Source organism: Dermacentor albipictus, chromosome 2 (assembly GCF_038994185.2).
Source record: "Dermacentor albipictus isolate Rhodes 1998 colony chromosome 2, USDA_Dalb.pri_finalv2, whole genome shotgun sequence".
Classification (NCBI taxonomy): domain Eukaryota; kingdom Metazoa; phylum Arthropoda; class Arachnida; order Ixodida; family Ixodidae; genus Dermacentor; species Dermacentor albipictus.
In genome coordinates, this window is record NC_091822.1 from 195,072,398 (window position 1) to 195,097,119 (window position 24,722).

Sequence of the window (24,722 nt, forward strand, 5' to 3'; positions counted from 1 at the left end):
ATTTATGTTAACATGCGAATACAAACACTTAAACATCTTCAAAATAGTTTCCTTAGGTGTTAATACATTGTTTCCAGCACTTCTGCCAAGATTGGTATGCCTACTGATAGACGGCAGCGGGAACATTATTTAGCGCCTGTGTTGTGGCTGCTTTGGCTTTGTCTACAGTCTCAAAATGGTTCATTTCCAGCCAGATTTGATCTGGGGTAACAGAAAGTCAGCAGGGGCCATATCAGGAATGTAGGGGGACTGCGGCACCATTGCCACATCGTTCAAAAGATGGTGAACTCAAAAAGCTACATTTGAACAAATTAGACACTTATTAATAAAGGAGCATTGGCACATATTTCTAAAGTTGTAAAAACTATATCACACAAGTCAAACACTTGAACAGTGCTAGTTATTGCTTTCATTGCACAAATGCATTGATATATCAGCTTTGTTTACTATGGCAACTTATGCAAAATATGTATTATTTGTGTAGCTCTTTTTGTTCTCTCGGGGTTCTGCTTTAAAAACCATGTTCAAAATTGTGCTGGTACACATGCAGCTGTTTGTTTCTAATCAAGCTTCGGACATGCTGTATATTTGTCATTTGTGCTGTGCTGTTGTGGAGTCCCTATGACACACAACTTGCATGCTTTGGGATGTTATCTGCAACTCCCTTGCCTTGTATTCGGACCAGGGAAGAGTGCCTGCGTGGCCTGTTCTTGCAAAAAAAGCTTTCTAAACTTGGCATTTGCTAAGGGGGAATGAGGGGCAGAGGGGGTGGATGGGAAAGGGGATATAATCCATTATAAGCAGTAGTAATGTATGCCTTGAGACTGTTGCGGCTTTCCTACTGCAGATAATCCACAATCAAAATTGTTTAATTTTCTTCGTCCACTCTACTTTGTGCATGTTGTACACATCCAAATTACACGCGTAATACTGTGTTCTATGCATGTTATAAATAAATCTTGACTTGGCTCCTTGTGATGATAAGGGAACCTGTAAATTTTCAGGGAAACAACCTTGACGAGGCAGATGGAGTAAAGAAAAAGGCAGATGAGGTTGTCCTCGTGTCTGTGACTGCAAACAGGCCTATACACACCAGCTGGAACAAGAAGGTAATGAATGTTCTTGCCACAAGTGGGCTGCTGGCTTACCTGATAGTGTGTAGTTCAAACACAGGGTATAGAATCTAGTGAAGTACGACTATTTTAATCCGGGTGAATGAACAGACAGTGCCTTGTAGTAAGAACATTTTGTTGATGGCTAGTTAATGTTTTGATCATTGAGCATGTCAGTACAGCATTGACATCAAGAATTGGTACTGATACCTGTCTACATAAGGAAGGTGAGTGAGATAAGTGCGTATGTGCACCCTCTCTTTCAATATCGGATGAAGAGAAAGCCTTTTTTTTTTTTTCATAAGAAAAATAACTTAGTCTTGTCTTGTACCAGTGTACGCGTGCTTGTTCTGGGCAGACTATAAAAGGCCGACATTCTTCTGCTTCAACGCTTGTCCTATGGTGTGTGTTTTTCTTTTATGTTCTCATTTCACTCGTGCTGTTTCATCTTGTAATGCAGACAGTACTCTCACAGCAAAACCAAATAAGGGGCATGGCATGTATAAAGATGCATACCTGCCAACCTGTGAACATTAGAATTTGTAAAAAATACAGCAGACATGACAAAAAAAGGGAAGGTGGGGGGAGAGGTAGCACACATATGCAAGTTTGCTCTGAGCACGTGCTTTTTGTTGGATACATACATACTTTTTTAACAATTAACTTTTAGATGCAGCACAGGCAGCACCAAACTTGAAAAAGCAAATATGTACTGACAAGATTGTTTCAGATCAGTGACCTTGCCAGCGACTCCGCTGTGCTGAATTTGACTGCTTCAGGAACTTGTCTCAGTAAGCTAACACAAGGCTTGTACCCCTCTCTTATACAGTATAGCAGCACAGGCACCATCGCAACTTCTTTTTTGCTTGCATTTTGTTGCAATCATGTGTCGCTCCATCATTCAACGACTTTAAAGCATCGCCGTGAACGGAATCTATTTTTCCTAAAACTTGATGCATTATGAGTAATATTGTAGAACGAGCCAGCATCCATAAACTTTACGAAAAATTCGGGAGAGGTTACACGTATGGAAAATGACTCAAAACAGGTGGTATGTGTCTTCTGAAAAATCTGTTTCAAATACTTTTCATTTTAACTTGCTTTGCTCATTATATTTTCATACATGTTTGGGGAAATGGTTAACTTGTAGGGAATGTTCTGTTGGGACCAGTTGGCAGTAAGAACTGACCGTTAAAGGTATTGTGTCTTAAAAGGTATTAGCCTGAGGAGGGTAATGATTGCCTTGGAGTGACAACAGACTTGCTGGGGTAACTTAGCAGCTATGGTGTTGCTCTGCTAAGCACGAGGTCACACGATGAAATCCCGGCTGTGGCGGCTGCATTTTGGTAGAGGCGGAATGCCAAAACACCCGTGACTCTGTGCATTGGGTGAATGTTAAAGATCCCCATGTGGTCAATATAATCTGGAGTCCCCCACTACACGACGGGCCTCATAATCAGATGGTGGCTGTGGCACGTAAAACCACAGAATCTAATTTTTAATGGACAGCAGTGCAGCACAGAAAGGAAGCATAAGGAAGAGAGCTCGAGAGAGAGAGAGAGTTAACATTTATTGATGCCAGCCATCACGAAGGCAGGCGCAGCCTCCCTCTGCATAGCAGGCGGCTGAGATCCCCTGGGTCTCGGCGGCTACTTCGGCTAGCTGAATGGCCCAGACTTGGTCTTGCTGGTCTAAGCTGAGCAGCAGGGTCTCGCACTGCTGCCAGTTTTGAATTTCGCAGCCCATGAAAGGAGCCGCCTTCGAGCATGCCCATATAAGATGTGGCAGATCCGCCCTACTCATACATAATTTACATTATTCATTGTATTGCTCTGGATAGAATTTGCTGCAGGCCACCAAGTTAGGATACATGTTTGCTTGCAGGAGGCACCAAGCTATGCCTGTTTCTTGGTTAGCTCTAGATGATCCGCTGTGTACCGGGCCATTCCCAGCCGATAGTAATAATTTATTTCTCTGTAGCTGACCATGCAGTCTCCTTTCGTTCCTGGCTGGGCTGACTCACTTGCTCGGCGAGTAAATCCTCGAGATACGTTGTGAGCCACCTCGTTACCGGTGAAAGGGGAGTGTGTGAGCACCCAAATAATTTGGATTGTCTTGCGATGATGGTGGCTGTTATTATTTAGAATTTTGAGCGCCTGTGGTGAGATGCGTCCTTTTGCAAAATTATGGACTGCGATTTTTAAGTCGCTTATGATAATTCTAGCTTTGGTGGACACCATCGGTAATGCTATTGCTGATTCCTCCACAACATTGGGGTTGTCCGTTTTCACGGTTACGCTCGCTAGGATTTCTCCGTCCGTGTATACACCTACATACGGCCATTCCTTTGTGTTCTCTATATTTCACGGCATCTACATAGGCCACGCCTTCTACATCATGGTATTTGCGCTCAATGTGGCACGGCCTTGCCTCTCGTCACTCCTTGTGGTCCTCCAGGCGCATGTTCTTTGGCAGTGGAGGAATTTTAAGGTTCCTCCATTTTCATTTTCATTTTATTGCCTTAAAAACCCCGAAGGGGCATTACATAAGGGGTGGGTGTACATATATTTATTATACATGAATTAAAGATCACAGAACACAATTTTTAAATACAACACATGTGAATAAAGTGAGTAAATAATTTCAAGTACATACATAGATAGCACAAGTTATGAATGTAAATAGAATATCCCATACTTTTTATTCTGAAAAATGGTCTGTTAGTTTTTGCATAAATGTAGGTGTACAGGTTATGGTGGCAATTTGGCGGGGCAGATTGTTCCAATCTGTTGCGGCACTAAAAAAAGAATGAGCCCGAAAATGTGATGATACGAGTTTGGGGGCAGCCATCTTGGTACGTGTGCCGAGTGCAGTGTGATATGCGTGCAGTGGGAATGATGTATGCTGGTTGATTAAGTGAAGTATGGTAAAACTTATGAAACAGAGGGAGAGTTGAGATGCGATGACGATTAGCGAGGGTAACCAAACCGGATTCTTTCTTCAATGATGTCACGCTGACATCATAATAATAGATTAACCTTATGGCACAGTTTTGTACTGATTCAAGCGTGTTGATTAGATATGCTTGATGAGGGCTCCAGACGGTACATGCATATTCAAGTTTCGGTCTGATTATTGTTTTATAGGCTAGTAATTTAACATGCTTGGGGGCTTGCTTTAGGTTTAGTTTAAAAAAAAACATAGAGATTTGTTAGGAGATGAGATGATGTTAGTAATATGATGTGCTCCAAGACAAGTCATTAGTAAGGGTAACATCAAGGTATTTCTAAGACTGTGCAGTTTCTACATGTACATTATTTATCGTGTATTTGTAAGCTAGTGAGTTACATTTGCGGGAGAATACCTCTACTTTGCATTTATTTGGGTTAAGCATCCATAGCCAGCAATCCTTGTGGTACTCCAGAAGTTACCGGTAGGGAATCAGATGTGCTGTTGTTAATAAGGACAAACTGCGAGCGGTTACTAAGGAATGCTTCAATCCACCACAAGATATTGGGGCGCACATTCGCCAGAGAGTTTTAGTAATAATTGTTGATGTGGTACCTTATCAAATGCTTTTGCAAAATCTATAAATACTGGGTCTGTCTGTTGGTAAATGTCTAGATTAGTCTGAAGATCATGAAGGAAAACTGCCAATTGGGTTTTGCAGGGAAAGCCTCTGCGAAGTCCATGCTGTGAAGGATGTAAAGAGTTAACTGTGTCTAAAAATGTCAGAATTTCTGTATTCTGACATGTTCCATGATGTTGCAAGGTACGCTTGTTAGTGAGATGGGGCGATAGTTAAGTGAAGAGTTCTTGTTATCTGATTTTTAGATGGGAACAACCCTCCCCACTTTCCAGTCATGTGGTATGATGCCATTGGAGAGCGACTGCGAGAACAGCAAACACAAATAAACAGCACTGATGTCTTTAGTATTTTTTTACACTTTGGGTTTATGTTACCTACTCTGGCTGAGGATGTTAGTTTAAGATTGTCGATTAAGGACAAAATACTACTGGCAAAGAAGGTTAGCGATCGCATGAGACTAGTTGAGTTGTTAACTGTAGGGGAAAATGACAAGTTAAGTTCATAGGAGAAGACTAACACAAAAGCAATGTTAAAAAGGTTAGCACATTTGTCGTCGTCGACCATTACTCCGTTTTCGTTCACTAATGCAATACTGTTTATTTCTCAAGGATTGATCACCTGCCAGAATTTTTTTTATTATTGACCAGCATTTTTGGTAGATATTTCTGAAAGAATGACTGTTTTTCCTTCCTAATAGCTGATAAATATGCGTGTTCTGCTGCGTAATATTTATCCCAAATGCATGCATTTGTCCTGCCATTTTCTGCATGGTACAAACGTTTCTTTTTATTTCCAAGTCTCTTTAAGGAATTGGTGAACCATGGCTTCTGAATTTGCGTTCGAAACATTGTTTGGGATGAACCTGTCTGCTAGATGATCTAGTTTTTTTTTAAACTTTTGCCAATTAGTATGGATAGTGTGTTTGTTAAAGGATGCCGCGAATGAAATAAAGAAGTCGCACATATCATGTGTAGCCTCCTAGTTGCCTTTGTTAAAAAGATGAATCGTCTTTTGAAGTCTCTGCCGTGGAAAATGCGAAAAATGAACGGAAGCATAAAAAAGGTAGTTGATGATAAACTGTCTAGTCAACTTATTAGTATTAGGTCTAATACATTAGATGTGTCTTGTGTGATGCGCATTGGTTCGGATACAAGTTGAGCCAAGTTAATATTAAAAGAAACATCAAGGAAATTTCCTGCTTCTGTCTGATTTACTTAAGAGGAGCTAAATTGTGCCAATCAATATCTGGAAAGTTGAAGTCTCCGAAGAGGAGGAGGGCAGCTTTGGGGTACTGAGAAGTTATTTTACAGAGTACGTTGCTAAGTTGACAAGCAAAATCTGGGCTATCGCGAGGGTCTGAAAACACCCAAAAGTACCGATTGTGGAGTGGTGTGACAACGAATGAAAAGGATTTCCAGGTCTGACATGGTGCTAACAACAAAACACGATAAGTGCTGGCTGACAGCTAGCTATAAGGATGCCTTTTCCCCGTGTTGGCGTGTGATCCTTCTGAAATACGTTAACATTCAGTAAATCAGCCAGTGCCTCCGAGTATGTAATGTCATCACTAAGCCAGGTCTCTGTGAGTACCAGCACATTGCTGTTCGATGTTAGTACAAGATTAGACACATGTTCGCATTTTGGAATGAAGCTTCATATGTTAGTGAAGATTACTGAGATAGACGTGCGTGATACAACTGCTGTTTCTGGGCAGCAATTTATTTTTTGCTTACGAGGTGGTTGCTATACTTCTTTAACTGTCTGCGAAGCTTTATTATATATGTTAAGCTTGGAACCTATGAATAGCGTTTGGAAACGCAAGGAAAATGGTGCAGACTTAGTTTTTGCGAAGGCGGCAAGGTGTTTGCGGGCGTTCCTAACAACCGGCGAAAAATCTTTGGCAACACTAAAGTCAGGGCCTTTAATATCACAGCCCTTGGAAAGGACAGCTTCCTTGGTATTAATATATACAAATTTAACCTGAACTGGATGCTTGGGATCAGGGCAGTAACAGCCGATTCGGTGCACTCGTTCTATTTCCTTAGGGTCAAGCAGTACCTTCTGATGATCCGAGCAGTGGCGTAAGATAATCATTTCCGATTAGTTTGATGGCTCTGATTGGGATGACCCTAATATGGGGACAAAGGTTCGTGTACTCAAAAGGTTCTGATGGTTCTCTTAGGCGGAGCCTCCGAGAACCCAATTGAGGACAAAGCCGTTCGTTTCGAACACACACACAAACGTTTAATGGAACTAAAGAAGGCTAAAAAATAAATAGAAGAAAATAGCAAACATAAAAGACACTCAAATACACTACAAATACACTCAAATACACATCAAGACACACTCAAATAAACACTCAAATACACATCAAGACACACATTTGGGGCTAGTATGCAGCTAAGTAGTGCGCGAGTCCGGGCTTGCCACGACGGCAGGGATACATAGCAGTCTCGAAGCTGCGACGCTGCGACAAGCTGGTGAAAGGAGTGGCGCCGGTCTCACCAAAGGTCGTGGTCTAAGTTGGTTGACCGGGCGACCGGAGCTGGCCAGCTCTGGTCGGGAGAGGTGAAGCAGGCGGCTTGGTGGCACGAGTAGACGGCGGCGGCGTTCTGGCCGGGCAGCTGGGTGTAGAGCTCGGGCCCGTAGCCCGACTGCTCTTGTCCTGCCCACGAGCACAGAAGCTCAAACGCCGGCCTCGGGCAGCAGGCGACACGACAGACGGGTGCGGCGTTCTGGCCGGGCAGCTGACGTAGAACTCGGGCTCGTAGCCCGACTGTTCTCGTGCTGCCCACGGGCACAGAAGCTCACCGGCCTTGAGGAGCTGGCGGCACACTCGGGTAGACGGGGACGCACAGGAACAGGTTGGCAGGAGGCCCCGGTCGAGTGAAGTCCTGGTGGCTTGGGTCCGGAACCCGATGGCCCGTCTTCAACGCCCGCTCCAATGGTTGACCTCCTCCTGCCGTCGCTTCCTGGAACGCTCCTGGCGTCTCCCCTGCATCTCCTCTGCGTCTCCCGCTTCTGCCAGCGCACCACGCTTTTTCTTCTCTCTGGCCGATTAGGCATTCTCTGATTGGCTGCCTGATGCCCCGTGGTCTTTCCTAATTGGTTTGCTTTTCTTCTTTTAGTTGTTTTTCTTGCGCCGCGCGTTCACGTGCCGGTCGCTTTTCGGCGTTGTCGTTTTTCTCCTTCCAGCACGGAATTTGCCACGGCGCACGCACTCCTTGTCGTCTGCTCCTGACCGTCCCGATCACCGCACCATGTCGCGCACCACACATCACACTGATCTGAACGGGAAGGCCATAAAATATCAAATTATTTCGCCTTGCCCGGTTTTCAGCATCATCTACACGGACATCCAGTTTATGAACCAGCTGTGCCGCTCTTTCACTTTCGGCCCGTATGGATTGAATATCGGCTTGCATTGATAATACACTTTGGTAATTGCCCTCCAGGTGCATTAGCCACTTGCTTAGAGTCTCCAGAGATACAGTCGTAGCCATAGATTTGCTTTTCAGATCTTGTATATCAGCAATAATCATAGCCTGGCCAGCGGATAGCTTCTTCATTTCGGCAAGTAATGTGGCATAATCCGGAGCGTGATTACTTTAAATGTTCCCAGAGAGTAACAAGAGGTATCTGATAACACAAAGGCACTCAGAAACAATACACAAGCAGCACTGCGGGCTCAGTAGCTGCATGATAGAATAATTACTGGTTTTCTTAGCTTAAAGAGAGTTTGGTTCACAGACTTGCATGAAGAACAGAAGCGGGTTAGTGGATCGCGTCATGGCAGTGCCACCGAGCCCACAGTGAGCGGGTGGGGTAGCCATTCCTCCTTTATAGGCAGCTGGATGGTTGTTGGCAATGTCAGCAGGATCACTGGCATATCGTCGAGGATCCACTCTTCAACTGGTGATGCCACCAGATGGATTGCATCCCTGTTGGTTCTGATGTGTCATGTCATTACATCAGCGAAGCACGGGTGAGATCGTTGCAAAGTGATGCTCATTGATTCCGTGAGAAGGGGCAGCAGCATTCGCATTATAACTGATGTCAAAACCTGTATGAAGAACAGGAGCGAGTTAGTGGATGACGTAGTGGCAATGCCACCTCATCTCTAATGGAATGCTGAGTTTCATGCCGTGTTGTTCTTCGTAGTGAATGTTTACTTTCTGTAGAATGTGTTGCCTCGTGGCGCTCTGTTGCACAAGGACAGCTGTATGTGCTGTTACAGGACCGTTCCCGGGCAGCAAAGTTCCACCTGCTGGCGGCTAAAAACGTGACGCGGCCGCAGCTCACTTTTCGGGAAAAGGTGGACAACAGCAACACCCCTTTTGTTCCCATCCTTCGAAACAAGCCACACTCTCTGAAGCCCCTTGCCCTGTTGCCTGAGCGCACAGCTGATGGACAGGAATGGTAAGTCACTAACAGCTGTTCACTTTGTTGCGCAAGATGCAGTAAGCAGAGAAGCGGGGACCTGCGTTTTTGCTTGGAACAACTTGAAAAGAAAATTTTTCACTTACTGCTTCTTTGTTTTCTTTACTATTGAGCAGCACAGTGCCATGTCTGTCCTGTCTCCTTCCTGTGCGCCAACTGTTCAAAATTCAAGCTGGTCAATTAATGAGACCAAGTTCTCTTGTTATCTTTGTTTTCACTCAAATTTTACAAAATCACATGTTTTGGTTTACATTGCTCACTGAAGCACTTGGCATCCTTGCTTGCCTAGTTCATCCAGAAAAAAATGAAAAAAATTAACTGCCACCATATGCTTCAGAGAAGCAACTGCTGTAAAGACAAGGTCAGCTACCTTTGGCTACAAAGTTTGGACAGACAAGTTGAAGAACATGCAACATGTTTTATTCAACATTGGGGACCAAGAAACAAAAGTCTTGTTGCATAGTTTCAGGGAAGACAAAGCAGCAGTAAGTGCTTTGTCCACTTTTCTTATGTTTTGAGTTAGAAATAGAGGTCGAAGCACAGTTCTGTCATGACAGTTTGCAAAATGCTAATTTAGTTCAGAAAAAGATAGCTGGGTACTTGATACCACCTGTCTTTATTGTTCAGAATGCATTGGAATAAACCACTTCTTACTCAATTCAAGTGGGATTGTAACATTCACCTTCTGAATTGCTTTGGGAAAGAATTGTCCTGTTTTCTTGTGCTAGTAGGGCTTGTTAATCTTGGCAGTATAGTATACACGTGGTGCATTTCAGTTCCCATTACTTTCAGTAAAGAAGTAAAAATTGCCTTTGAGTGTGATTTCTTTTAGTAATTTTTTTGGGAGGAAAAGTACTCATTAGGACCAAAGGTCATACCATTTACATTGGACAGCCAAGAAAAATAGTGCCTGCATATGTGGAAACAGTGTACTGTGTCCGCATCTGCACAGAAGAATAAAAATGGGTTGGAGCACATTCGGCAGACGTTGTAAGGTTCTGACTGGAAGCTTACCATCATCATTCAAAAGAAATGTGTACAATCAATGCATTCTACCAGTGCTAATCTATGGGGTAGAAACTTGGAGACTGACAAATAAGCTTGAAAACAAGTTAAGGACCGCGCAAAAAGTGATGGAATGAACAATGTTAGGCGTAACGTTAAAGGGACACTGAAGGCACATATTAAGTCAAGATGAAGTGATAAATTGGTGCTCGAGAATCTCTTATGGTGTCAACATTATCGCGAACAGAGCCTTAATAATAAAGAAATTGAGGTAAATGTAAGACATGATTATAGACTCACCCGGGACATTCAAGTACTTGCCCGATGACAAAAGCACTCCTCAGTCAAATTCCCTTACTGGTACTCAACCACTCGTTCCACAAGACATCCTTGTATTGTATTACAAGATGAAATAAAATGCTACTTGTCCAGTTCTGTTTCACTTTTAGAAAAAAGAACTCATTGAAATTTCTCTCGACAATGATGCAGGCGATTGAAAGGTTTCATTTTCGCTCCACTCCGTGCCACCCATGCTTTCGTGTTTCAGTAGTTATCGTGTAGTGCTGCACTGGTTTTGCTCGCTTGTGAAACTTGGACAAACTGCAAGTAGCAGAGAATTCAACTTCCATGTCGTGTCGCGGGATGCCCGAACGGTCTGCGCCACTTGACCAAAAAGAAGCTGCTACGGCAAATCCGCCGCTCTGTTGTGGCTCGGTGCCTCCGTCTGTCGGGCTCCGTTTTACTCGCCAACGGCAGCAAAGGGCGGCGATGGCGTATGCAATGTCACCACTCTCCTGGTTGGTAGGCGGGAGATTTGAATTTCGAAAAAGGTAAAAAAAACTAAATCTCTTCTTGGCAAGAAACAAGAGTTGCAAGGTTTCTGGAATGGTATTCAAACAGTCCGTGTCGACTTAGGATTTGCCTTTAGTGTCCCTTTAAGAGACAGGAAGAGAGAGGTATGGTTCAGAGAGCAAACGGGGATAGCTGATATTCTAATTGACATTAAGAGAAAGAAATGGAGTGGGCAGGTCATGTAAAGAGTAGGTTAGATAACTGGTGGGCCTTTAGGATTACAGAATGGGTGTCAAAAGAAGGGAAGCGCAGTCGAGGGCGGCAGAAGACTACCTAGGTGGGGTGATGAAATTAAGAAATTCACAGGCGCTAGTTAGAATCAGTTGGCACAGGACAGGGTTAATTGGAGATCGCAGGGAGACGCCTTTGTCCTGCAGTGGACATAAAGTAGTCTGGTGATGATGATATACTCATGTAAGGGCCACCTTCGTGTAAGAGCTTCACCCCCACTTTGGAGGGCAAAATTTTGGTTAAAGTTTCAATACGTCCCACCGGAAAGCGAATATAGTGCTCTTGCTGCCGCTCAGGCTGGCACCACCACACCATTATTTCTTTGTGTGGCGCATCGTCTCGGTTATGTTGGCAGTTTTTTCATTAATATCGGTGCCATTTTGCCTCTAGAGAAGAAAGCTCTGTTTCGGTCAGCAATGGTCGGGGACAATGGGCCGCATCTGAGGTTGTTTACTGCAGCCTTATGCAATTTACACTGTGCTACATTTGGGGAAACAGTACGAACCTTTAGCGGGCCATTGTCAGCCTGATTCGTGTAAGGGCCACACCCAGCCAAGATTCTAATAAAAAAATTGTGGGCCTTACATGAGTATATGCGGTAATCACACATGCCACACACCATGAAATATGTGCTTTGCGAATCCATGTACCCACCTTTTATGCATCTTATATTGTGATTTGCCCTTTGTGTATGATACTTAATAATTTATTATTAATTATAAAAAGCATTATTAACTATACTGAATGAATGGTCATTTCAACTCTCTCTCTTATTTATCAAAGGTAGTGCTCATTCTTTCCTTTCCATACATGAGCTCGCCATTTTATGAAAGCGATCATGTTCTTTTGCCATCTGCAAGTGTCATGATACCGAATGAGTTTGAAAGAAAATGCATCCTCTGAAACTGGTTAAAAAAGCTTTATTGAGGCATGTAGCCTACTGCAAAATTCCAAGCAAGCCCCCCCTCAAGCAAGTCAAAATTACCGGCAAAGTGTTTAGGGGGGTGGTATCCCGGAATGCATCATGTTTACAGGACATATTCAGAGACATGATTTGGGATGAATTGAAGATAAGAGTTAATGGAGAATACCTTAGTAACTTGCGATTCGCTGATGATATTGCCTTGCTTAGTAACTCAGGGGACCAATTGCAATGCATGCTCACTGACCTGGAGAGGAGGCAAAGCAGAAGGGTGGGTCTAAAAATTAATCTGCACAAAACTAAAGTAATGTTTAACACTCTCGGAAGATAACAGCAGTTTACGATAGGAAGCGATTTACTGGAAGTAGTAAGGGAATACGTCTACTTAGGGCACGTAGTGACTGCAGATCCGGATCATGAGACTGAAATAATCGGAAGAATAAGAATGGGCTGGGATGCGTTTGGCAGGCATTCTCAGATCATGAACAGCAGGTTGCCATTATCCCTCAAGAGAAAAGCGTATAACAACTGCGTCTTACCAGTGGTCGCATACGGAGCAGAAGCCTGGAGGCTTATGAAAAGGGTTCTACTCAAATTGAGGACGACGCAACGAGCTATGGCAAGAAGAATGATCGTTTCTAATGTTAAGGGAAAAGAAAGGAGCAGATTGGGTGAGGGAACAAACGCGAGTTAATGACATCTTAGTTGAAATCAAGAAAAAGAAATGGGCATGGGCAGGACATGTAATGAGGAGGGAAGATAACCGATGGTTATTAAGGGTTACGGAGTGGATCCCAAGAGAAGGGAAGGGTAGCAGGTGGCGGCAGAAGTTAGGTGGGCGGATGAGATTAAAAAGTTTGCAGGGACGACATGGCCACAATTAGCACATGGCTGGGGTAGTTGGAGAAGTATGGGAGAGGCCTTTGCCCTGCAGTGGGTGTAACCAGGCTGATGATGATGATGATGATCCCGGAATGGCACCAAAGTTCAAGATGGCGACGACAAAATTTACCCGCAAGAAAAAAATGCAGTGGGCATAAATTTAAAATTTTGTTTAACATGCACTTTATTAAGCCAAAGATTCGTTAGTGCTGTTCATCACTCTCAATACCATAAGATGGATAGATGGATAACACTTTATTGCATCGATTTAAATGTGGTTGGGCCCCTAGACGTCCGGGAGCCCCCTGGCTGACATCTCTAGGCAAGCACAATCCACCAGCCAGAGCTGGTCATCCGAGCAAGAGGCCCGAAGAGTGGCCTCCCACGAGGAAAAGGAAGGGTTGGGAATAGGCTCTACCGCCATGGGCATGGAGCAGCTCCACAAACAGTGGAAAAGCTCTGCCCTGGGTGCTCGGCAGGTGTTACGTTGTGGATTATGGTGACCAGGGTAAAATAAATGTGCCAGATAGGGAGAAATAAATGCTTTGGTTGGGATCTGGCCCCAGATTGAACTCTGATTGACAGTAAAGGAATGGTGAGGGGTAAATCTCGTCTACCATTCCTGTAATACGTGGTAATCTGGTGATAGGTGCAGATCCCTTCTCCTGGTTTTTCCATGGGGTTGGGTGAGTGGCCGTCCAGAGTTCGGAGGTAAAGACCTCGGACATGCACATTAATGCGCTCGTTCCCGGGGACACACTCATGCCCAGCCACCCACGTGATACTCAGCGGGTGGGGAAGCGAAGGGGTGTTTTGTAAAATGTATGTTGGGTTGGGGCGCTTGCTCCGAATTTTATGGTAAGCTGCAATTTTGATCTAGGTAACCACATGAGATTAGAAGCCTTCTTATACTATGACAGAAAATTGGGTGCAATGCATGAGTGCAGCCTCATTGCTTGAACACCTTCCTTCTAGAACGCGAACACAGGATAAGTAGTACAGATAACTGACATAACAAAAAGGGATGGGTATCTGCTGAGTTGTGTGGTGTCTGTCGGCCTCTTGCTGCTTGTACAGGCTTAACTCTTTCCCTGCCATGGAAGAGCTGGTTTGTCCACACGTTTCTTGTAGAAATGACCAGGGACCGGCTTAGCTTGTCAATGATGTTTTTATTTCCTAGCAATGTCATGGAGTAGCTCATTTCGTCTCAGTGCTTTGTCATGCTTCTTCTGGATGGCATCACACAATGTGTGGGGCAGTGCTAGCAGGAGCAGGTTTATTCTGATGAAGGAAACAAAACATGTTGGCAACTGGGGCTTTCAAAGATAATGTGGCTATTTTTGGTCAGAATTCATTCCGGATAACAGTGTGATAGGGAAGGGGTTATGTGGGGACTATGGGCCATGAAAAGACTACCCGCCATGATGGCACAGTGGCTACTGCAATCTGCGGTTGAGCACGAGGTCACAGGTTTGACTCCCAGCCATGGCAGCCTCATTCAACGTAAATGGAATGTAAAAATGCTCTGTACTACTTAGATTAGGGGTACATTAAATATAATCCGTCCCCTACCGGGAACAGGGGTGCACGCGAAGCTTGGGATCTGTGGCTGTTCATTGTCGTAACGCCTCGGCTTTACGCTCCCTCACAGTGAGGTCGGCACGCCGGCGACGAGCCCTTTTCCTAGCGAGTTCCTGGTGGCGTTCATGAAACGCCACGTGTTCTTCGGCCGAACGCATGATGCTCAGCCCGCTCCTGCTGGCATTCCTTCAATGCAGCCTTCTCTTTGACAGAACGAACCAAACGCGACCTCCCCAGCTGACTGCCAGGCCTGAACTGGCAGGAAACGGCAGGCACGAGGCGAGTGAACATGCGATCACACCCTTTCCTGCCTCCAGGAGTGGAGGGGGCGCCTGTGATTGTCTCGTGCCTTGCGCTGCGTCTAGTTCTTCACCGTATGGTGAAGTTCACCGTATGGTGAACCAACAGTGGCTGAATCGGTTAGGTTGGTGGCTTGGCTACCCGGAAGTCGGTGGTTCAAATTCGCAGCCTGACAAGCGATTTTCATTTTTGCGTGGCTTGAGTTTTTATGCGAAGCATATTACGAGGGCTCAACCCAGCTCCTCAGGCGCGGCGGTGACCATGAAATCACGTGACACCGTGACGTCACGACAGAGGAGAAGTGGCTTTGGCTCAACTCTTGCAAGACGGGCTGGGTGGGAATCGAACCAGGGTCTCCGGAGTGTGGGACGGAGACGCTACCACTGAGCCACGAGTACAACGCTTCAAAGCGGTACAAAAGCGCCTCTAGTGAATGCGGTGTTGCCTTAGAAACGCGCTGTTTCTAAGGCGTGCGTCTCTTGCTCAGGCGCACATTTCGTTGCCGCGCCGAACGCTGCTTTGCTCGACGCTCACCGCGTCCAATGCGGGGCGCGTAGTCGCTGCCCTGTAGCCCATTGTCTTACACCCCTTGGCGGGTCGACGGGAACGCTGTCGCGTTCCACTCTTGAAGGCGAAGAAGTAATGCATGAGTTGTTTCTTCGTCTAGCCGAACCAAATATAGCCAAGCAACAGCAGTTCACCAGGCTAAACAGTGGTTCAACAACTAAAATAAAGGCTAGTATGCTTCGCATCCTGGGCTTAACCTTACCTAAGCCACAGCCATTTTTATGCGAAGCATATTACGAGGGCTCAACCCAGCTCCTCAGGCGCGGCGGTGACCATGAAATCACGTGACACCGTGACGTCACGACAGAGGAGAAGTGGCTTTGGCTCAACTCTTGCAAGACGGGCTGGGTGGGAATCGAACCAGGGTCTCCGGAGTGTGGGACGGAGACGCTACCACTGAGCCACGAGTACAACGCTTCAAAGCGGTACAAAAGCGCCTCTAGTGAATGCGGTGTTGCCTTAGAAACGCGCTGTTTCTAAGGCGTGCGTCTCTTGCTCAGGCGCACATTTCGTTGCCGCGCCGAACGCTGCTTTGCTCGACGCTCACCGCGTCCAATGCGGGGCGCGTAGTCGCTGCCCTGTAGCCCATTGTCTTACACCCCTTGGCGGGTCGACGGGAACGCTGTCGCGTTCCACTCTTGAAGGCGAAGAAGTAATGCATGAGTTGTTTCTTCGTCTAGCCGAACCAAATATAGCCAAGCAACAGCAGTTCACCAGGCTAAACAGTGGTTCAACAACTAAAATAAAGGCTAGTATGCTTCGCATCCTGGGCTTAACCTTACCTAAGCCACAGCCATTTTTTTTTCATACGGCAACACCAACTCCGACACGAGTGAGGCAACACAAGCTTCGCTAGAAAAATTACAGGGTCTCCTAAGATCTCTTGTAAGAAGTAAATAGTGAAAGCCTACTCTTCCTCCTCTTATTATTCACCTCTTTCTCTTTGCCTCTTCTCTTTCTCTTCTTTCTTTTAGGCATTAGTGCTCACTATTAAGCATTTTTAGTCATTTGTAATCGGTTGTAGTCATTACAAGCCATCGTTAGACATGTTGGTCATGTCATAGTCATTAGTAGTCATTACAAGTCATTTCAATCATTATTATCATTACTGGTCATTACTAAGCATTTTTAAGTCATTTCTAATCAATTGTAGTTGTTGCAATTTGTCGTTAGACATATTGGTCATTTTGTAGTCATTACAAGTTATTTCAGTCATTACTAGTGATTACTGGTCATTACTAATCCATTGGGGTCATTACAAGCTGTCGTTAGATATATTGGTCATTTCGTAGTCATTTTGCTCATTACTGCTCATTACTAGACATTTCCAGTCATTTTTAATCAGTTGTGGCCATTACAAGCCCGTCGTTAGACATATTGGTCATTTCGGACTCATTAGTAGTTATTAGAAGTCATTAGTAGTTGTTATTACTAATTACTAGTCATTATTAACCTCTACCAATCTCTATTAGAATGTTATCATTCACTAACTGTCATTATCAGTCATTTTTCATTCTTTAATCTGTCTTTAATCTGCCTTCATATGGCGTGATGACGCTTCGGCAGACACTCCTGCAGTCAGGTCTGCTAACGCAAACTTCACCATGAACCTAGAAAGGCTTTTGCCTTAAATAAAGCACAGGTATACAAAGTTAATTGGAAGCCAATGACTAAGACATCTTTCATAGCCTGTGTGTTGTGATGGGACTTTAAATTTCATAATTTTTATTTTATTTGGCTCTTGTACTCTTATACAGAGTAAGGATTTATCCCAGCAGCCTAAAATGCTAACTCATACAATATATAATCTGTGAGTAATATAAGGTCATGCTTGCGTCCCCGTGGAACTGTATAAAGGCCCGTGTATGCCTCTTGTTCATTGCAGTTATGGCCACCCTTATGAGTGGGAGATTGAGCACTTTGAGCCATCGCCTGCACAGCTGCAGGCACCCACTGAAGAGGTAAGGAGAGCCTCTTTCACATGTTACACTTTTGATACTCTAAATATGAGGTCTGGCTTGCCGCTTGTACGGACCTTCACATTTACTTTTTTTCACAAATTTTTAAGGCTTCACTATGTTAGGGCCACCTACTTAATTAAGACTACCAGTACTAATAGAGCATTTGAAGCTCTCCAGCACTCGAATTCCTTAATACTTTTTTTATTTTTCAAATCATATTATATGCACAGCAGACAGAAACGTAATGTTGCCGCATGTAGTGCTCTATCACAATAAAGAAATCAGCGGTATGTCACACATAGAAAAAGTGAAAGCAGATGGCGACTCATGCTACGTGAATTCAAAGTAAAGCTTGGTCAAGCACTTGAGTTCATGACGAATTTGATGTACAGTGAAACCTCGTTATACCGTAGTTGGCCAGAGCTCGGAAAAAGTACGTACCAAACGGTAGTACTGTTTAACCGAAATAGCACGAGATCGCCTACGTACCTGTCGAAAACGGAACTTAGAGAGAGTGTGATGAAAGGGGGGAAATACATGCAGTATTTATTCACTTCGCTTGACAAAAGTGTGATTTTTGTTTGATGCCGCGGCAGCTTAGTACGACGGCAACGGCCTCAAACTTACTGAAGCTGCGTGCCAGCTTTTCAGCCAGCCCCCTCTTCTCGGCAAACACTTGCATGGCAGATTCCTCATTGGCGTTACGTATTCTCCATGCACGCGCGCATTAGTGCTGCAGAAGTCCTGGGGTGCCTTTTTCATTGCCGGGTGCCGGAGTTCGGAATACTTTCGTTTGGAATAGTTATGTCATCGCGCCCCTGTTCTCATCACGACGATTGCATTCATGAGGCTGAAGTAACGCGCAGCTTCTGCCACTGTCGTGCCTGAATCGCCCGTGCTGTCGCTTTCCGTGTCGTCCTCATCACTGTCGCTAGTCGACACTTCGGCAACAACAGAGGCAACGATGGCGAAAAGTCGAACCGACATCTCTTGGCGGTTGCAGCAGCACTGCCAAGCAACTTCTTCGCGTTCCAAATGCCACACATTGTAGTCAACAGGAAATCCCTGTCGCGTGCCAGCGCCGACTTCTTCGTGTCACGTTCGATAGCACGGACGATGTGTAATTTTTCTTCTATGCTGAGCATCCGGCGCCATTTTTATCCGAGCTTCGGCATGACCCGAGTCCTCGCTTGCACGACGCCACAACGCTCTCTCATAGAATAAAGAACCAACTTTAGAGAAGGGAAACTGTACCTTCCACAGTGTTATGAAAATAAGAAGTGGCAGCGCATGGAACTTGGCGGGGGGTCCCGACAGATGGCACTATTTAAACAGGAAGCGGAAATTCATTTCTTTAGTGCAATATCCAATATGGCCGCTTTTACCGGTGGCATACGTTGGATACGCGTCATGCTCGCCTCGCTGGCTTTGCGGCATGCCTCAGCTGCCGCGTTTTAATTGCCAGGAGGTTAAAGAGACTTTACTGATGCCCATACAAACAAGCCACAAGTGAGTGAACAGGACGTCCGACTTTATTGGCAGAAGAAAAGCAGTGCACCTTCTCGTACAGGAGCAGAAATAAAATTTGCATGTCGAGGTGCGCTGAAACCATTAACGCGAACTCGTAAACTGCTCACTTTCGTTGTTGCACATATCGGTCCGGTAACGGGCGTCAATCAGCAGCGCAAGTGAATTGGCCAGTGCCCCACCTGTTTGCATCGACAGTCACCGTAACTTGCATTACGAAGCAATCGGGTGACCAAGGCATTTGCTGCTGCGGCCAACACAGCGACATGGACTACCTGGCATTTTAGCGTTGCCTCTTTTCCAACCTGCACGGTTTCTTTTTGTTCTTCGGAGGGCCGCTAATGTGTAACTCATACTTGGTGCCCCACATTATCAATATGGGCATCACCATTTTGCAGCCACTTTTGCAGGCCTTTCCACCCTTGTGGCTATCAACTTCATAGACTTCGGACCATGTAATTGTGTGTGTTGGTATCCTTTCACGCCGCATCACGGCCGACGATGGCATACAAGCATAATTTGCCCGCGGCTGCAGCAGGAAAGGTTGAACGCGGAGAGCACCAATTACGGTGCATGTAAATTGGGAGTCTTTGTCGCTGTGTGGACTGCAGGAGCACATGGTTACCTCGAGAGACTTGCCCATGCAGCTGACCAAGTCACCACATCCAAGAAACATAACAAGGCTACCATTATCATTTGAGACTCTGCCTTCAATCACCGCATAAGGTTGAGACAATACACTGTACATTGGCTAAGATCCACATGACAACAGTGGGCATTCACGCACTACAGGTTGCTTACAGCACATTCATCTATACGGCTTCAGGCACAGTGCTTGCCTACGTCGCACATGGCGGTCTAGTAACGAGCGACAACCAGCAGCGCAAGCATACTGGACAGTGCCCCACGTGTTTGCATTGACAGTCGCCGTGTCTTGCACTGCGAATCAATAGGGTGACGCAGGCACCTGCTGCCATAGCCAACACAAAGACATGAACTACCCGGCATTCTAATATTACCTCCTTTCTTACCTGCACGTTTTTTTTTTTTCTTTCGGTGGCCGCTAATGTGTCGCTCACACTTGGCACCCCACCTGCTCTCAATATGGACATGGTCTGTTTTGTGGGAATCGCCATTTTGCAGCCACTTTTGCAGGCATTTCCACCCATGTGGATATCAACTTCTTACACTTCAAACCATGTAATCATGTATGATATTCTCCGTTCACGCCATATCGTAGCCGACGAAGGCCACAAGCACACTTTACCCACGGCTGCAGCAGGAAAGAACGAACAGGGTGCACCAATCACAGTACATGTAAACAGGGAGTCTGTGTCACTGTGCAGACTGCAGGAGCCGGTGCTTACCTCGAGAGGCCGTTGCCCAATGCAACTGGCCAGGCCGCCATATTCGAGAAATGTAACACAGCAACCATGACCAAGTGGGACTGCATTGAGACAAGATACTGCAATCAAATCACTTCAGCATACTCTAACATAACGCTCAATCTATACATTGGCTTCGATCCACATGATAACAGTGAAAATACACACACACGGGTCGCTTGCAGCACATTCAACCATCCGACTGTAGGCATAGTGCTTGACTTCGTTACATATGGTAGTCTGCACACGTGTTTGCACCGACAGTCGAGCAACTTGCATTGCGAAGCAATTGGGTGACGCAAGCATCTGCTGCCGCAGCCAACACAGCGGCATGGAGTGCCCGGCATTTCAGCGTTACCTCCTTTCCAATCTGCACATTAATTTTTTTTCTTTCGCATGCCACTAATGTGTAACTTACACTTGGTGCCCCACATTCTCTAAATATGGGCATGGTCGGTTTTGTGGGTATCACCATTTTCTAGCCACTTTTGCAGGCCTTTCCACACATGCAGATATCAACTTCATACACTTAGAACCATGTAAATCACGTATGAGAGTCTCCGTTGACGCCAAATCATGGGTGAGGAAGGCCACAACCAAAATTTGCCCATGGCAGCAGCAGGAAAGGATGGCACAGGGAGAACCAACCATGGTGCGTGTAAATTCGCAGTCTATGTCACTGTGCGGACTGTAGAAGCAGGCGCTTGCCTCGAGAGACTGTTTCCCAATGCAACTGACAAGGCTCCCATATACGAGAAACATAACATGGTGACGAGTACCAAGTAGGACAGCAGCGAAACCAGATTCTGCAATCAATCACTTTAATGTAGCTTGTGCAAAAACACAGGCTGTCGAGCAAGAATAGCAATCCTGAATGAGACTAGGAATTAAATATGGGAATGAGAAAGCTCGCATTCAAGAAAGAAGCCACTCTACCTTGCAAGCACTGAAAGCCAAAAACATTAAGAAAAGTTAAAAGCTACATAGCACACAGTGTAAAGGTTAATGCAAGACACATGCCAATGCCGCACCAACTATTTCAGGAGAGGAATTGCATATGGCAATGTACACTAGAAGATACTGATACAGATAGGTTATGTTTCTAGACAGTGACTAGTATTAAGTATGAGCAAAGAATCGGTTGACCTTTAATGGGATGAGGAAGGAATTATGTCTAATAAGAATGTGGAATGAAAAAGCTTGCATTCATTGAAAAAAAATTATACTTGGCACAAATGGAATTTGGCAAGGCCAGGAAGCTCACTAAGGGCAAGCTGACGGAACTCTTTTGGCCAGCGTCATCTGTGCTTATTCAGAGGTTGCAGGTACATCTGAAGACACTGAATTTTTGTTGTTGAGGTACTTAAATGACTCGGCCAATATCCGTGCTGGTGGAATCATGGCAGAGGCTCTTTTCACTCTTGACACAGTCGTCCGTAGACTTGATATCTCATCCAAATAATTCTGGAATTGCTTCTTTGTTTGTGGTGGAAAGCTTTGCAAATTCGGCTCCAGCCCCTTCGTGTTGGTGTAGATGGGGGCTCCCGTGATGACCAAGATGTACTTGGCACAGACTCTGTTGGGGCAGAACAGTGACACATGAGATACAGCAGAGATTTCCCAAACTCATGTAGCGTATTCTTTTACGTTCAAAACAATTATGCTGAACTGTAAACATGAACAAACGTTCACATCATCTGCTACAAACAAATGACATGTATCTCAAGACTAGCAAACCATTACAGCATATATCAAGCATTTTTATTTCTGAACCAGGTGTTGTTTACCTTGTAGTAGCAGCCAAAGTCCATACATTGACCTTGTTGTAGCATGCAGCAGCTTCTTTTTAGTGCATGGAGTGTGTTACTTTATGCTGGTGCTGTCCTCACTACTGCATGTCTGGAACAGAAATTTTGACTGCATCAGAAGTTGAATAAACGCAATTTTGCAGTACAAAATGCGAAAAGGTGTGACATATACATTGTAATGGTTTGTGACTACAGAACAAATGCAAATGTACACAGTTTGTTCTAGGGTGCTTAAAGGGACACTAAAGCGAAACAAGTTTAGACTAATGAAGCATGGTTTGAGGACCCTGCAGGTAGTCATTTCAAAAAAATAGAATGGTTATTAGATGAGAAAATGAAGGTCCAAGTATCAGTATTTGAATTTCACGCCAAACCCCAGCTCCAGTACGTCAGCGTGACGTCAGGGATCCGAAAGTATGTTTTCGCATTTGGGCCACGTTGGCTGAATGAAGAAAGGTTCCTGAAACTTGCCATATTTAATCTTTGGTTCGTTTAGAACACAATGTAGTCAATCTGTACCGCTATATATAATTAGTAGGCCCTAGCAGGTGCCATCAAAATCCATGACGTCACAGCCTCCAGGTGCGTGAACTTAGGTAGGCGTCACCACCCGTATTTCATTCTTGCACTTTTTCTGGCTTACCAAACGTCTTATCGTTGTAAGAGTGGTGTTTTTGGTGTTGTAGAACGGTAATTTACTGATGCAAAAGAAATCATTTTTCACTTTAGTGTCCCTTTAAGCAGCATGGTAAATAAATATTGTTACTCTCCATAAAATTGATGTCTGCCTAACTACAATGCATGTCAACAGCTAAAGTATTAAGATCACAGATGAGAACATTTGTGCGCTTGTTTATACACTAAAAGAGATCACACTGTTGGTTTCACAAGCAAATAGATGGAAGACGTGAAGCTATTAGAAATGATGCATTCTTTTTCTGCATGAACGTGATGCACCGCTTCACTACGGCAAAAATGAATGTCCTGAGGTAAACCAAACTGAACAGCAAGAACATTTGGAACCAACAGGTACAAAATATGGGTGAATTATCATGCCTGCGACTGTTTAATACATTAAATTCAGTACTTTAGCTTCAATTTATCAAAGGGTTATTCGGTTCTGTGGACGAAAGAAGTTGCCGGCAGACTCGAAAAAATATATATATATTGATAAGGCTACTCAGTCACCCATGGCTACAGCTACAACGAGATGAAAAATGTGACGCACGTTCCGATATAGCTTTCTCTTTCGGGAATGTGTGTATAACGATGCCCTTGCAACTGAAAGCTTATTTCGGAAACAGCAACGGAGGGTCCTGACTGCCCATATGTAATGCAGCATCTAGGTTGTTAACTTGCCTGCACCTGTAAGTTAACGAGACGAATATATTACATAACGAGAAGCAGCGATGTTAAACCACTCACTGGTATTGCCTTCCCCAGTCACAGCAGGATTCGGCTCCCATTTCGATGCAGACATGTTCCACATGGCTCACGACTGAAACCTAGCTTTCGGGCTTACACCCCAAGTTGAATAACGCGAGATATCAAAGCGCAGTAAACTGGGGTTAGCACAAAATAACCAACCGATGTACGAACCAAAGAATCCGTACCTGCCATGAACGCGAACATACCGGCAAAATTTTAAATCCAGGCCAGAGGTCACATGAGAGGTCGATGTTGCTGAGCGCTATTTTGTGTTTAAATTGGCAAAAAACAACAAAGTTGGTAATAAAGAGTACAATGTATATTAGGAATGATAATTTTGTACTCTTTGTCATGTTTTTTAAAAATGCTTCGGTTATTGTTAAAGAAAGTTTGTAGGTTAAAATTGCGATTACTACAGTGCCACTGCCAGAAGATATTGCGCTCAATGGGAAACCTTTTTAATTGGTGTACTATGCCTGTTTCTTTAGCAGCGCCGCACGGTCAATTTTTTCGCCCTCTGGGCCCATTTGTTGAACTTGAGAGTGTTCGGGGCCTGGCTCTCTGGCACGGCGTCAAAATGATGTTGATGTTGATGTGGCTTCACACAGAAACGCGCAGGGCGCTTGGAGGCCATTGTTCCGATCTCTGAGGCTTGTCGTTCTGCCGGGCCGCCCGATGGAGACGGCGCACAGCCGTGTTTGCGCAACGAAAAGTGGAAATGCTACGTTTTAACCGATGCGTACGCAATAAGCTGGTACGGTTTATGCGGATACAAAACACATTATGTTCAATGGCCTCTGAGTCGGGGATTTGACTTTACTACTTTTAAAACAAAACTACTGTTTAAGAGGATACGGTTTAACGAGGTTTTACTGTATTGGAAAGGCTGCGTTTTCATCAGTTCTCCATCCTGCCACTAGTCCATAGTCGTTTAACCGCTTTTGCAGTGACATCGTAATAAGTCCGTACGTCCCTTCTAAGATACCCTTTGGAAAAATGTCGTTTTAGAGCATAATGGTAATGTTAAACATATGCAACAAAAAAATATCAGTTCAAAAGTTTAGTGGACAGATATTAGTTAAAGAAGTTGTTTAACCCCTTAAGTGTGTTTTTTGTTGTTGTTGTTGTTGAC

The 24,722-nt window shown here is 44.7% G+C and overlaps 1 protein-coding gene across 1 annotated transcript in view; it reads left to right on the plus strand.

Annotated features, from left to right (window-relative positions):
* The window catches only part of Rrp6 (exosome component Rrp6), an 84,559-nt gene that overhangs the window by 4,417 nt on the left and 55,420 nt on the right, over positions 1–24,722 (plus strand). Inside the window, exons 4-6 of the mRNA XM_065427550.1 lie at positions 1,005–1,109; positions 8,939–9,120; positions 17,367–17,442. Coding sequence (XP_065283622.1) covers positions 1,005–1,109; positions 8,939–9,120; positions 17,367–17,442 — 363 coding nt within the window. The remainder of the gene's footprint in view (positions 1–1,004; positions 1,110–8,938; positions 9,121–17,366; positions 17,443–24,722) is intronic.